This window comes from Schistocerca serialis, chromosome 1 (genome assembly GCF_023864345.2).
Source record: "Schistocerca serialis cubense isolate TAMUIC-IGC-003099 chromosome 1, iqSchSeri2.2, whole genome shotgun sequence".
NCBI lineage: Eukaryota > Metazoa > Arthropoda > Insecta > Orthoptera > Acrididae > Schistocerca > Schistocerca serialis.
This window is the reverse complement of record NC_064638.1, coordinates 1176627238-1176642738: the sequence shown is the minus strand read 5'-3', so window position 1 is coordinate 1176642738 and position 15501 is coordinate 1176627238. Positions and strand designations below refer to the sequence as shown.

Sequence of the window (15501 nt, the reverse complement as noted above, 5' to 3'; positions counted from 1 at the left end):
TATCAATTCAAGAATCATTGCAGAATGTATTTCTAAAGTGTCAAAGTGTTGTGAATGTACACAGTTTGCAGCATGTAATTTTTATTGCAGTAGACAGGCTAAGTCAATGGAAAGTCCATGTTACAACCCTTTTCAATGGTGTTGTAAAGCATATGTTGGAGTGTAAAGTTCATGATGATAACATTGAGTTAGGTAACTGTACAAGTGCATACATCAGAACATGAATACAGAATGGCATAGATACTCTAATAGGGTTGAATACAATATATGTGAAATTCAAAGCATACAAAAACAATTTTTCATGAAATATTGCTGCATAGCGATTGAAGTTGCTGCAGAACAAAATAGAATGGCCATGTTTTAAAGTTGCAGTATAACGGAAGAGTTGTTGCTACCTGTATTAGACATGAAACTCAAAAAAATTGTAATAAATATTTTTTTTTAAAACTTGAAACATGGGTTTAATTCTATTGTACACCTCATCATGTTTCCTTGGGAACAGATGTGACTCTAAAAAGCATAATACCATGCTCTTTAGTCAGGATGATGTGTATCAGGGTGTTACATAGGGTTCAAGCAACATGTTTTGACTGTCATATGGCTCCACTGAAGTCACGATGAAATTCTTTCATATTATCTCTCTGTTGATGGCAAATGTCAGCTATTTAATCATAATTAGTGCTGGAGTTTCCACACGGTTTATAGAAAAATAAGTAAAACTGCACATGTTAGTCACTGCATCATAGGATAGTGTCATATTTAAACACAGCTTTGTGCTCACTGATCCCTACAAAATCCTGCTCCAAGATCACATAACAAAGGTGACACACATTTCCTCATGATAACATGGAATAGTGATCAACAGTAGCCACTTATTTACATAGGGATGCAGGTAGCCATGACAGACTCACACTACATTCCATATGGTGCCCAAGGATTGTCAGCAGACTGAACAAGTTGGCAAACCAGAGCTACAATGGATTCTTCCAGGTTTCCAGAGCTAAGTGAATCATATGTTTTTCAAGCATAGTTTAATAATACTCCACGCCATATGACCACTATGCTAGATGGAGTCTGATATGAAGAGGTGTGGAAGGAGTAAATATTTAGGGTATGAGCTGGGAATAATACAATGATTTCACATGTTTAGTGCTTATCTATTTCAAATCTATGAAAATCTCGAGAATAATACTGTACACGGACTTTACACATTTCAGACCTATTTTATCCACTGCCTCTGGTAAACTGTTGGCTCTTCATAGTTCTTTATCTATTACACATAAAAAACAATTATCAATATACATCTCACTAGCCAATGTAAGCTCCTTGGTGGAAATTAGAAAAATGTAATACATCAGTGTCTCAAGTCTCAACATAGAAGAAGTTTCTTTTTGGGAGTTCGATACAACTTTTTGCACATTTCTGTATGTAACTACAGCAGCACAGTTAACATAGTCACTAGCAGGTGGGTCATTACAGTGAACCATGTTGTTGTTGTTGTTGTTGTTGTGGTCTTCAGTCCTGAGATTAGTTTGATGCAGCTCTCCATGCTACTCAATCCAGTGCAAGCTTCTGCATCTCATAGTACCTACTGCAACCTACATCCTTCTGAATCTGCTTAGTGTATTCATCTCTTGGTCTCCCTCTACGATTTTTACCCTTCACACTGCCCTCCAATACTGAATTGGTGATCCCTTGATGCCTCAGAACATGTCCTACCAACCGACCCCTTCTTCTAGTCAAGTTGTGCCACAATCTCCTCTTCTCCCCAATCCTATTCAATACCTCCTCATTAGTTATTGTGATCTACCCATCTAATCCTCAGGATCCTTCTGTACCACCACATTTCGAAAGCTTCTATTCTCTTCTTGTCCAAACTATTTTTCGTCCACATTTCACTTCCATACATGGCTACACTCCATACAAATACTTTCAGGAACAACTTCCTGACACTTAAATCTGTACTCGATGTTAACAAATTCCCCTTCTTCAGAAACGCTTTCCTTGCCACTGCCAGTATACATTTTACATCCTCTCTACTTCGAACATTATCAGTTATTTTGCTTCCCAAATAGCAAAACTCCTTTACTACTTTAAGTGTCTCATTTCCTAATCTAATTCCCTCAGCATCACCAGACGTATTTCGACTACATTCCATTATCCTCGTTTTGCTTTTGTTGATGTTCATCTTATATTCTCCTTTAAAGACACTGTCCATTCCGTTCAACTGCTCTTCTAAGTCCTTTGCTGTCTCTGACAGAATTACAATGTCATAGGCGAACCTCAAAGTTTTTATTTCTTCTCCATGGATTTTAATACCTACTCCAAATTTTTCTTTTGTTTCCTTTACTGCTTGCTCAATATACAGATTGAATAACATCGGGGAGAGGCTACAACCCTGTCTCACTCCCTTCCCAACCACTGCTTGCCTTTCATGCTCCTCGACTGTTATAACTGCCATCTGGTTTCTGTACAAATTGTAAATAGCCTTTCACTCCCTGTATTTTACCCCTGCCACCTTTAGAATTTGAAAGAGAGTATTCCAGTCAATATTGTCCTCTAGCCATCCCTGCTTAGCCACTTTGCACTTCCTGTCGATCTCATTTTTGAGACGTTTGTATTCCTTTTTACCTGCTTCATTTATTGCATTTTTATATTTTCTCCTTTCATCAATTAAATTCAATATTTCTTCTGTTGTCCAAGGATTTCTACTAGCCCTCGTCTTTTTACCTACTTGATCCTCTTCTGTCTTCACTTCTTCATCCCTCAAAGCTACCCATTCTTCTTCTACTGTATTTCTTTTCCCCATTCCTGTCAATTTTTCCCTTATACTCTCCCTGAAACTCTGTACAACCTCTGGTTTAGTCAGTTTATCCAGGTCCCATCTCCTTAAATTCCCACCTTTTTGCAGTTTCTTCAGCTTTAATCTACCGGTCATAACCAGTAGATTGTGGTCAGAGTCCACATCTGTCCCTGGAAATGTCTTACAATTTAAAACCTGGTTCATAAATCTCTGTCTTACCATTATATAATCTATCTGAAACCTGTCAGTATCTCCAGGCTTCTTCCATGTATACAACCTTCTTTTATGATTCTAGCTATGATTAAGTTACACTCTGTGCAAAATTCTACCAGGCGGTTTCCTCTTTCATTTCTTACCCCCAATCCATATTCACCTACTGCGTTTCCTTCTCTTCCTTTTCCTACTATCGAATTCCAGTCACCCACGACTATTAAATTTTCGTCTCCCTTCACTATCTGAATAATTTCTTTTATATCATCATATATTTCTTCAATTTCTTCGTCATCTGCAGACAGTGAACCATATACATCCTCAAACTAACGAAGCACGTGCACCCATCCTGATGGCAGACAGAACACCGTTTGTTATACCTGACTGCAAATGCCCTATGTAACTGACAGACATATACATCAAAGGTATATGACGAACACCTTTTAATTGTATTTATCTGCAGTATACATGCCTTTATCCTTGGAAACACATCAGAATTTGAGGTCCAAACAGATAAGACACTCTTAGGAGTCTGATACAGCATTTTACACATTTCATCTATACATAACTGCAGCACATAGTTAACATAGTGAGTATTTACTCTCAATGTGTTTAATCCATACTTCCACATTATTTCAGTAGCACAATGCATAGATGCACACTCCTGCTCGTGTCACTCTCTATGCAGGGGGGAGAGTGGCAAGCATATCATGAGCTATGCTTATCCAAACAGGCAGACATATGTTGGTAGCTGATGTTAATGCACATGTATTCGCTTATTTACTCACCATCACTCATCATAACACAATTACTGACGTTTTAGCACAGCCACAGGTGACAGCTAGTATTTGAAAACCCACTGAAGAGTCAAAGAAACTTTTACACTTGCCTAATATCAGGTAGGGCACCCACAAGCACACAGAAGTGCTGCAACATGACATGGCATGGACTCAACTAAGAAGTGCTGGAGGGAACTGACACCATGAATCCTATAGGGCTGACCATAAATCCATAAGAGTACAAGGGTGTGTAGACCCTTCTGAACAGCATGTTGCAAGACATCCCAGATATGCTCAATAATGTTCATGTCTGGGGAGTTTGGTGGCCAATAGAAGTGTTTAAGCTCAGAAGAGTGTTCCAGGAGCCACTCTATAGCAATTCTGTGTCACGTTGACCTGTTGGAATTGCCCTAGTCCGTCGAAATGCACAATGCACATGAATGGATGCAGATGATCAGACAGGATGCTTATGTCCTTGTCACCTGTCAGAGCCTTATCTGGATGTATGAGGGGTCCCTTATCACTCCAACTTTTTTAGTGAAGATACAACTAAAATTTTAAACAAAATGGAGTTTCAGGTTAGTAAGTAGCTTTTGAGAAAGAAACGAGCCACATAGAGGCTCATGTATACTTCTGCGTAGTGGTATAAATTATGAAACCAGACATTGTTTTAATTAATTAAGTGAAGAATTTATGTTTGAGAGCTGTTGTGCTGCATTCTCTGTGCAGGAGGAAAGTTCTGTTTGGGCTGTATGTTGGTGTCAGTAATAAATGTGCTTCCAGTGCTAATTTTGTATTTCACTGATGACCCTGCCTTCAGATTCGGATTTGATTAAAGTTTTTTGTGATAATATTAAACTGAATGTAATTACTGTCATGAGAATAAATTGCAGTGGTAAGAGCTAACAAACAGAAGGTACCAACGGATATCACAAGATTGTGATGCAAATGATTCCTCAAGAGTTAGACTGAATCTTGATTTTGATCTGTTGTTAATTTATTAGTTCCTTTTTTCCTCATGAACTGCATCATAGATGATACTGTAGACCACGTTCCACCCCCCTTTACCTAAATGGTTGCAGTACTTTCAGAATCTATGGCCTCAAATGTCAAAGTCTCTCACATTTCAACACTCAGGAAACAAATCAAGAGAATCCATCTCTAAATGTGGACTTACAAGGTATTAAACAAAATAAAAAGTAATAAAACCCAGGAGAAGATTCAATTAATGTCGAGATTTTTAAATATTCACATAAGTCACTCATAGACATGTTCCTAAACTTCTTAAATATGATCCGGTCAGGGGATGATCTATCTGAGAGTTATGAAGTCATTTGTCATTCCTATCTTTAAAAAAAGAAGACCTGAAAAATTGTAATAATTACCAAGAAATAAGCTTACTGAACTCAGGATACAAAATTTTTGCCAGTATCATCGAAAATAAATTGTATACATCATCTTCTCCAGCGACTTATAGAAAATACACTCCTGGAAATGGAAAAAAGAACACATTGACACCGGTGTGTCAGACCCACCATACTTGCTCCGGACACTGCGAGAGGGCTGTACAAGCAATGATCACACGCACGGCACAGCGGACACACCAGGAACCGCGGTGTTGGCCGTCGAATGGCGCTAGCTGCGCAGCATTTGTGCACCGCCGCCGTCAGTGTCAGCCAGTTTGCCGTGGCATACGGAGCTCCATCGCAGTCTTTAACACTGGTAGCATGCCGCGACAGCGTGGACGTGAACCGTATGTGCAGTTGACGGACTTTGAGCGAGGGCATATAGTGGGCATGCGGGAGGCCGGGTGGACGTACCGCCGAATTGCTCAACACGTGGGGCGTGAGGTCTCCACAGTACATAGATGTTGTCGCCAGTGGTCGGCGGGAGGTGCACGTGCCCGTCGACCTGGGACGGGACCGCAGTGACGCACGGATGCACGCCAAGACCGTAGGCTCCTACGCAGTGCCGTAGGGGACCGCACCGCCACTTCCCAGCAAATTAGGGACACTGTTGCTCCTGGGGTATCGGCGAGGACCATTCGCAACCGTCTCCATGAAGCTGGGCTACGGTCCCGCACACCGTTAGGCCGTCTTCCGCTCACGCCCCAACATCGTGTAGCCCGCCTCCAGTGGTGTCGCGACAGGCGTGAATGGAGGGACGAATGGAGACGTGTCGTCTTCAGCGATGAGAGTCGCTTCTGCCTTGGTGCCAATGATGGTCGTATGCGTGTTTGGCGCCGTGCAAGTGAGCGCCACAATCAGGACTGCATACGACCGAGGCACACAGGGCCAACACCCGGCATCATGGTGTGGGGAGCGATCTCCTACACTGGCCGTACACCACTGGTGATCGTCGAGGGGACACTGAATGGTGCATGGTACATCCAAACCGTCATCGAACCCATCGTTCTACCATTCCTAGACCGGCAAGGGAACTTGCTGTTCCAACAGGACAATGCACGTCCGCATGTATCCCGTGCCACCCAACGTGCTCTAGAAGGTGTAAGTCAACTACCCTGGCCAGCAAGATCTCCGGATCTGTCCCCCATTGAGCATGTTTGGGACTGGATGAAGCGTCGTCTCACGCGGTCTGCACGTCCAGCACGAACGCTGGTCCAACTGAGGCGCCAGGTGGAAATGGCATGGCAAGCCGTTCCACAGGACTACATCCAGCATCTCTACGATCGTCTCCATGGGAGAATAGCAGCCTGCATTGCTGCGAAAGGTGGATATACACTGTACTAGTGCCGACATTGTGCATGCTCTGTTGCCTGTGTCTATGTGCCTGTGGTTCTGTCAGTGTGATCATGTGATGTATCTGACCCCAGGAATGTGTCAATAAAGTTTCCCCTTCCTGGGACAATGAATTCACGGTGTTCTTATTTCAATTTCCAGGCGTGTATATACAAAATTTACAGAATAAAGTAAATTAGTATCAAGAAAGAGGACAAATTATCTGAGTAGGGCAGAATCCTTGTTAGATTACTTCAGGGATATGGCCATTCCACACTGTTATTTATTATTAATACGAATAAAATCACCCAAAAGGACAATGCCACATGGATTCATTCAAATCAACACAAAGCTAGATGCTTTTCTTCTTGTAGGTGATTTGGCTTTTGTAGTATTTCATAGGATGACCTGCAGCATTCTGTACACGACTTATAAATTGTATATGAGAAATACAGCATGGGCCTCAACTCTGAGAAAACAAAAACTTTGGCCTTCTGTGGAAAATACGCAGTACAAAGCAAGAAATATCTGAAAAATAAAATTTCGAATGAGTGAAAACTTTCACATATTTCGGCTATACATTATCCTTTCTGGAAGAAATAGACCAAGCTGAAAAAGCCACCAGGTATAAAAAAACAATGAAACCCATTAAGAATGTACTGGCTCTTCCCTAGTACAGAAGCATACTATAATATGCTCAGCATAATCCTCAGCAAGACCTCTGCTATGCTATGGTAGCGAAGACTGGACAATAAAGGCAAAAGATGCGAAAAAAACTAATAGCCCGTGAAATGAAATTCTTGAGATGAACAACTGGCTACATCAAAACCAAATGGGATCACAGAAGCTACGAAGATGTGTTGAAGGAACTTAATATGGTTTAGGGTAATTCTTTTTGAACTTGTTATACACACAGCTACGATAGTAGTCAACACTTTATTCCATTTACTCACTATACGTAGAATACTGACACAATGCACACAATAGGAACACAATACCATAATAGTTACCAAAGAATACAAGAACACAAGTCATATAGTTCAGTACAAAGATAAATCTCGTTTTCACATCACAGATAAGTCATGAATTTATGCTTGCACTCACTCCATATCGATTGTCTATTCTAGGGCCTCTTCTTCCACTTGTCATCACATGACTATAATTGTAGTCAACACTTTATTGCATTTACCATGAAAGCCAACTACGTAAGGCACTATGTACCGATTTGGAATAGTGGATGCATTTATATATCTGTAGTCTCTACAGTTTCTCAATTATCCATTTTTCTTTTTTACCATTTGCAATGGAGTCACCGATGCAATATGTGATGGTGATGGTGATACAGTTCCGTCAGCAATCATGTTATCAAATTTCCATTTCTTTTTTGCAGATAATTTATGGAAAGGTAAGTGTCGAGATCTGAAAGCCACCAGCTGATCCAGTGTTGTCCTAATAAGATGTTGAGTGGAATAACTTTTGTTGCTCTTGGCCAGTACCAGATTTGTTAGTTCCCGACATACAGGCAGCCTTGGAGAAATAGGAGGGGAAGATGCTCAGCTGCCACTTGTTGCTGTAGTTACTCATGTGTGCAACCCAAGTCTTTTTGCAGTGTGGGAATTTTTCTTTACTGTTAAACATTTTCGTCCTGTAATTCATGTGTGGTGGACCTACCCACCAAGCATACCCCTTGTACCGCAGAAATTTGTGCTTCAAGTACCTTGCACATCTCTCTCACCTCCAAATGCTCGATTGTTTTGTGCAGATAAGGGTTTGGTGTCTTCTCATGTAATGCACACATGTGCACTTTGCATTCACGTGGTAGTGATCTTGACTCCTCTAAAACTGATGCAGAAAACGCTGGTAGCCTAGAAATCTTTGTGCTAGCGAAACTGGCTGGTCGCACAGTACGCAGTGCAACACAATAGTAAGTTTCAGAAAGAAAGTAATTATCACTAGCCATGAATGCCCTAAATATGGTACAGTTGAAAAATTTCGGAGAAAATGAGCTCCTAAAATTGGCCCAGTCATTTCGATAATAACAAATGTCCATATAGTGTGGAAGTCCTCGTTCAGTTCTGTAGTTAGTGGTTTCTTCTGATATTTTCTGATTGCGGAGTTGTTGGCAGTTATGAGAAAAGGAACATCTTCATTTTTGCAAGAATCATTCGTTATTTTTTTATAAACGCTGATTCCCAGACCAGTGTCTACCAGGAAAAGTGCACCAGACTTTCTGTCTTCAGCAAATAACACAGGCCAACAATGGAAAAACTTTTTTGCTGAAAATACCATATTCTTATGTTTTTTAGGGTGGGAAATCCAAATATGATACTTAAAGAACTGTACCAACCACCATTTCTTCACATTTTACAGTTAAATTGATTAAATGAAGCGATTTTTAAAGAATTTAACAGCTTTTATGTAATTAAAATAATTTTAAAGAATTAGATGACGTTGGTAGCAGTGCTGAAAAACATTTGCTGGCAAAAAAGATCAATTCTGTTTTTGTGTTAACAGATGGTGTTTTGTTTACTGTCAACTTAACTCCACTTTCCCGTTTCCTGTACATGTGCTCAGTGCAACGTCTAATTGTGGTTGTAAAAACTCTGCTGACAGTTTTTTTTGTGTTTGTGGTGAATTTGTGATTAAAAAACTCCAAAGAAACATTACAGACTTTGTGAAAAAGGTTTATCTATCATACTTTGGGTCTAAACTTGGTGATCAAGATAAATCTTGGGTGCTGCATAAGGTATGTGTTGAAGGTGTGTGTTGAAGATCTGAGAAAATAGTCCAAAACGGAGAAAAAAAAGCCTTTATATTTGCTGTTCCTATGATATGGAAGGAATCAAGAAGTAATTCCAATGATTGCTACTTTTGCAGTGTTGATATTACTGGTCATAGTTCGAAAAACAAGAAGGTAATAAGCTACCCTAACCTTCCATTCGCCCATTCGCCATCTACATCTGCATCTACATCCATACTCCGCAAGTCACCTGACGGTGTGTGACGGAGGGTACCTTGAGTGCCTCTATCAGTTCTCCCAGTCATCCGACCAGTGGGGCATGGTGTAGATTTGACGGTTCCTGAACTACCAGATGATTTAAATTCTACTCCGACAGAAGTATTTTCTGATGTACAGCCAGATTTACATGAACCAGATGATGATGACTTCCACCGTAGTACAGAAAATCTAGAGCCCAAATTGTTTACTCAGACCGAAATTAACAATTTGGTTAGGGATCTGGGCTTAACGAAAGAAGAAGCTGAATTGCTTGGCTCTAGATTAAAAGAAAATAACTTATTGGTAGTTGTAACCAGTATATACATGTATAGAAAGAGAGAGCAGCAGCTTTCCAAGTTTTTTCAACAAGAAGGCGATTTAGTGTACTGTTCAGACATTCCTGGTCTGATGAATGTGTTTGGTATTGAATACAAAAAGGAAGACTGGAGGCTGTTTATTGATTCATCCAAAACTAGTTTAAAGGCTATTTTATTACACAATGGTAACATGTATGCATCTATACCTGTTGAACATTGTGTACATATGAAAGAAACCTATGAAAACCTAGAAATAGTGCTAAATAAAATAGGGTATTCTGCTCATGGTTGGATGATATGTGGCGATCTAAACATAACACGCATGCTCCTTGGTCGGCAAGGTGGCGTTACCAAATTTCCATGTTTCTTGTGTGAATCGGACTGTAGAGCTAGGAATTAACACTGGTGCAGAAAGAACTGGCCTGTGAGGGAGTTTTTAAAACCTGGTGAGAAGAACATTCTACGCAGAAACCTTGTAGATTCAAAAAACATACTGCTACCACCTCTACATATAAAGTTAGGCCTAATGAAACAGTTTGTAAAGACTTTTCCTAAAGATGGACCATGTTTTAAGTAACTCTGCCAAAAGTTTTCACACTTTTCAGAAGCTAAACTAAAAGCAGGCGTGTTTGTTGGACCTGAAATTAGAAAATTGATGTCTGATGTTAACTTTGAATCCACAATGACCTTAAATGAGAACGAAGTATGGGTATCATTCAAGCAAGTCGTTACAAAGTTCTTAGGACTTGAAAAAGACCCAGAATATGTTTCTATTATAGCTACAATGTTAAAGAAGATTAAAACTTATGGTGTTTAATGAGACTGAAAGTTCACTTTTTGAACAGTCACCTTGATTACTTCCCAGACAATATGGGAGATGTTAGTGAAGAGCAAGGAGAGCGTTTTCACTAGCACATTAAAGTGATGGAAAAACGCTACCAAGGTCGCTGGAACACCAACATGGTGGGGGAGTACTGTTGGCCACTGCATCAAGAAGTTCAGCAAGCGATTCATCATAGAAAAAGCTACACAAGAAGTTTCAAAGAAACAAGAGAAAGAAAATACAAACCAATTCCAGCTGACAAGTGAAGCCTCTATTAACACATATCATTGTTTTAAGTAGCTTGTTGTAACAAAGTATTTCAGTAATTTCCCCATTTACTCTATAGGATAGGACTTTTGTACTATACAATAAAAAGCATATTGCTCGAAAACTATGGATGATACAAAAAAATTAAGACTAGGTTTGGATTCAGCTCATAAAAATCTAGAAAGATCAGCTAACAAAGTAAAAAAAAAGTTTTTCAAAAAAAATTTTCTTTGGCCTGTGTAATCAAGTGGAGTCTGTAACAGCTGATACCATTGCATTCTTTCCGCCTTTTAGGCACTGTGAAAAACATGGACAAGTTTGCGGATCTACTGGCATCCATCACTCCCACTGGGTGCAGGCAGGGGTCTGTGAACCGCCCTGCTGTGCCAGCAAAACGCATGAGGTACCAACACCACTTTCAGCGACGCTGGTTGTTCTTGCCTCTAACCCCATTGTTATTGGCATATTTCTTCAGCCTAGCATTTAGTCTAGCTAGTTCGTTCATCAGTTTTTCCATAGATGGGTCTGCCTGTGGGCCTTGTGCCTGTGATGCTGCAAAGTGCGCGCCAGGGCTCCCTACTGTAGCTGTAGTCTTAAAGCATAGACCGGCCTTCTGCCATAACCTCATTCACAGCGAGAGATCCATAAAAACACAAAGATAAGCACACATGTTTTGTGGCAGTCTTTGAAGCTGGAAAATTTTTGAAGACTGTTCTGGTGGCAGTTCGTTACCCACCATGGTGCATAACATGTGAAAGCACTTGAAAAGTGGAATCATTGGCACACGCTTCACTCTCAACAGTCTTTTGTAATCTCGATTCTGGCACTAGCACAAAACGCTGGAGTACAGCTTCTATAAACACAGCATAAGATTTTGGATGTAAAACATCATCCAATTGTTTTTATCACATTTAACTCCAACTGTGACATAATAGGCCTATATGTAAGCTGCTCATATCAGATATGAGTCCACATAATAGAAAAATGGGTTCCACTTGTGTTAAACTAAATTGCACCCTAGTAGGCCAGAAAGACGGAATTTTTGTGTTGTAATTTTGTCGCCATTGTTTGAACCTGTGCTGATACTCAGGCCAGGTGTCTGCAGCATAGCGTTGCTGACGGTGGGTCCTGGGACTCCATCTTCACAGCCGTTGTTGTGTTGGGATCCACTGTGTTGTGCGCTCGATTGAATACGATGCTCTTTGCTATTTAGGAGGAAACTCTTCCTCCATTTGTTGCAATTACGGCTATGATAGTAGTCAACATTTTTTGCATTTAATCACCACACACAGACTACTGATACAAAGAAAACAATAGAAACGCAACTCCACAGCAGTTACCAAATAATATAAGAACATAAGTCATATTGTCCAAAACAAAGACAAATCTCGTTTTTATATCACAGATAACTTGTGACTCTATACTTGCAGTTGCTTCATATCGATTGTCCATTTTAGTTGGCCACAATGGAATGCGTCACACATTATATAGAGAACCACAGAACACGAAAAAAGACAAACGCAACTCCCGTGTTAAAAGTGCGAAACACAGACCGACAGCAGCGCGTCAAGTAGTATGGAGATGAACTAAAATAAGAAAACATTGCGAGTTGCAACCCCCTCTCCCCCTAGTATACTTACGTTGTAGGTTTTTATTTTTTTTTTAATTCTATTACCTTATTTTTCTGGTTGTGCTATGTAATTATTTTGGCTGGCATCACAATAAAATAATTGAAACACAGCTATAGCACACTGTACTACAGCAGAGAAAAACTTATTCAGTAATAATTTCAGTCTATTCTTGACGTTTGCGTCTGACAGACAAGAAAACATGATAGGAGCAGCGACTGTCAGGCGCAAACGTCGAAAATAGACTTTTAAATTGACATGCTTATATTGTTTTCTATCAACATGTAAAAGCTCCAGCAAGTTTTATTGCTCATGAGAACCAAATGCAACACTTGAAACTGAGAGTAAGTAGAAACAAGCTTGTAGTGTAAATAATGAAGCAAAAGAAAAATAACATTGTAGCAGCTAAACTGGTCTACAAATATTCCTGAATAATGTCATAATTTTTACGTCATACAAGCTGCTGGATCAATAGAGAAAAAAAGCCTATTATTAAGAGAATAAGCAGCAGTTTAAGAGGTTGAATTAAGAAATATTTATCACAGTATTAATTAATGAAGAATTCTAAAATTTGTTACAGTTATAAGTTCTGAGTAACTGCCCAGCTCACTTGCACTATTAACCATTAATTTCTTAAAAAGGTTCCTACATCTTACTACTGTAATGCTTCAACACAAAAAAGAAAACATCAATACCAAGTACCAAATGCAGGAAAAGTGGATAAAAACAGTGAAATGAAAACAAAACTTACTTTTTATTTCTCAAGCACACAAGAAAAATTTTCTTTTAACTGTTATAAAGCTTTAAACCGTTTACTGAATTTATCTTTAACAATATCAAGTCTTTTATTACTGATGGTGTGTTTCCAATCTTTCACATACTTGTAAATCAATAGAGGTACACATTGTCTTAAAATACAATGTTCAGAAAAATGGGCCTTGCAAAATGTTATTTCCTCTGGAAACTTAAAGAATGAATAGAATGTATTTTGCAATTGTTTCTGGTGTCCACATTTATCTAAGAATGCATACAACTGACTATGAACATTTGCTACAAAGGACATTAAGCTGTCACTAGAATACAATAATTTTGGGTTTAAAGCATCATATTCTTTGAAACTTGTAAATAAATGATGTTCTGTGGGTGTTGGTGAGAACAGAGTTGTTTTACAGCCACTACTGTTGGTTTCAAATGTTACACCCATCTTTCGTAGAATGTAACCAGCTACATATGCTAGTGCTTGTCTGTCATTTCTTACATCAGCCCCACCACTACCAGCAGAAGCTTCATTATCAGCAAGGGCACAATATAAAGCACTTCGATCTATAATGGAATGGTCTGTTGTGGAGTCAAGAAAGTTGTCATCACTAGCTCCCAAAAATTGCCTTAAATTGCTTAATGGCATGCATCTATCATCCTCACAATTACCTAGTGACTTTGTAGGTAAGGACATGTTATTGGCTATAACTGTTTTCAATGCTGCTTTGAACTGAAAGCAAGTTGGGTTGGTGTTTGCAACACCATGCTGCCTCACACAACAAAATACATTCTCCACTGGGTCTTGATTGAAAGCCCTCATGCTTAAAAAATTAAAGCCATTTTTTTAAATCTGTTCCAAATGAACATCAGTGATCTTATTGTAGTTTGCCACCCACTTATGAAACTGAACATATTTGTCTTACCTCTCCCTGTGCCTAGCTCCAACACTTTCCAATCTTCCATTTCCTGTAACAGACTGTACCAGATTTCAATATGTGGGGACTATGCAGAGAGGGCACACTTATAAGACTTGCCATCTTGTGGATAACAATAGGAACTGTTCAGTGAATCAAATAAACAATCCATCTTTTCAACAAATTCTGCAGTGTATATTGCCTCAGCAGGTAAGATATTAAATGCCACATAAGTTTCAATAACTGCAGCAACTGTATGACTAACCTGGGCTGCAGCTACCTTGACTTTAATTTTAGTAATTAATTCAAAATGATTCCTACGTAGTTTTGGTGATGTCTTAAACATCTTCTGCTGATCCAGAAGAAAAGCCCTGTGAATATATTCAAAACTGGCCTCTTTTTAAACCCAAACTGTATTTTTTATTTCCTAGAACAGCATTTCTAGTATTTTTTAATAGATGTGGGACATCATAAATGACTGCAATAGGTTCATCTTTGACTACAAAATGAAATGGACTGGACTCAGTAGATTTCTCACAGCAGAGTTCCTTCAGTGCTCCCTGGTTGGTTTCACCCTGGTCACAAACTATATGAACTACCTTTAGCCCTATTTCTTGCAATTGCTTTATGACATAGGTAATAAGACTTTTTAAAGTGATACTTGAAACTGAGTTGTGAGTGAAATAATAAGCAACAACCTGCTTCCAGCTTTTATGTATGCCTCTAACCATGAAAACTAATGCATGATTTGCATGAATATTTGACTTCCCTAAATGCCCTAAATCTTGAAACCCTGAAATTTCTTGTTTGCTTGCATTATAATACAACCCTCTTGTAATGTTCCCACAGCAAATACCCTCTACCACGCACCAATTAATCATTTTCAATCAAACCATCCACATTCATTCACTTTGGAAAGTTATCTGATCTGATTTTCTCGTAATGTATGCGGTGACAGCCCGTCGACGCCAAAATATTTTTAGTGCATTTATTCTTTGAAATAACAGAGATGCATATATGCATTCTCCATGGTTGTTAGAGTGGTAACTAGGACAGCTTCTGGAGTATCTGTTGAGGGATTGACGTATTTCTGAGAGATACTCATTCTGCTTTTCTTCTCGCTAAAGCGAGCCAATTAACGTTTGTACCACTAGCGGTTTGTTTTGAAGAGAAAGAGATTGTAAAAGGAAAATAATTAAGGCGTGGAATCACCGGAGATCTGGACATGTAATGGAGATGGATTTAATACACGATTTCCTCCATAA

The 15501-nt window shown here is 39.3% G+C and overlaps 1 protein-coding gene across 1 annotated transcript; it reads right to left on the bottom strand.

Moving 5' to 3' along the window:
• Positions 1-11353: 11353 nt before the first annotated feature.
• On the bottom strand, positions 11354-15165 carry LOC126456407 (uncharacterized). The gene is made up of 4 exons (XM_050092162.1): positions 14759-15165; positions 14357-14607; positions 13602-14165; positions 11354-11487 (listed from the first exon to the last, which is right to left on the bottom strand). Exons 1-4 carry the CDS (start codon positions 15115-15117, stop codon positions 11354-11356), a joined length of 1308 nt encoding a protein of 435 aa, XP_049948119.1. The 5' UTR covers positions 15118-15165.
• Positions 15166-15501: the final 336 nt, after the last annotated feature.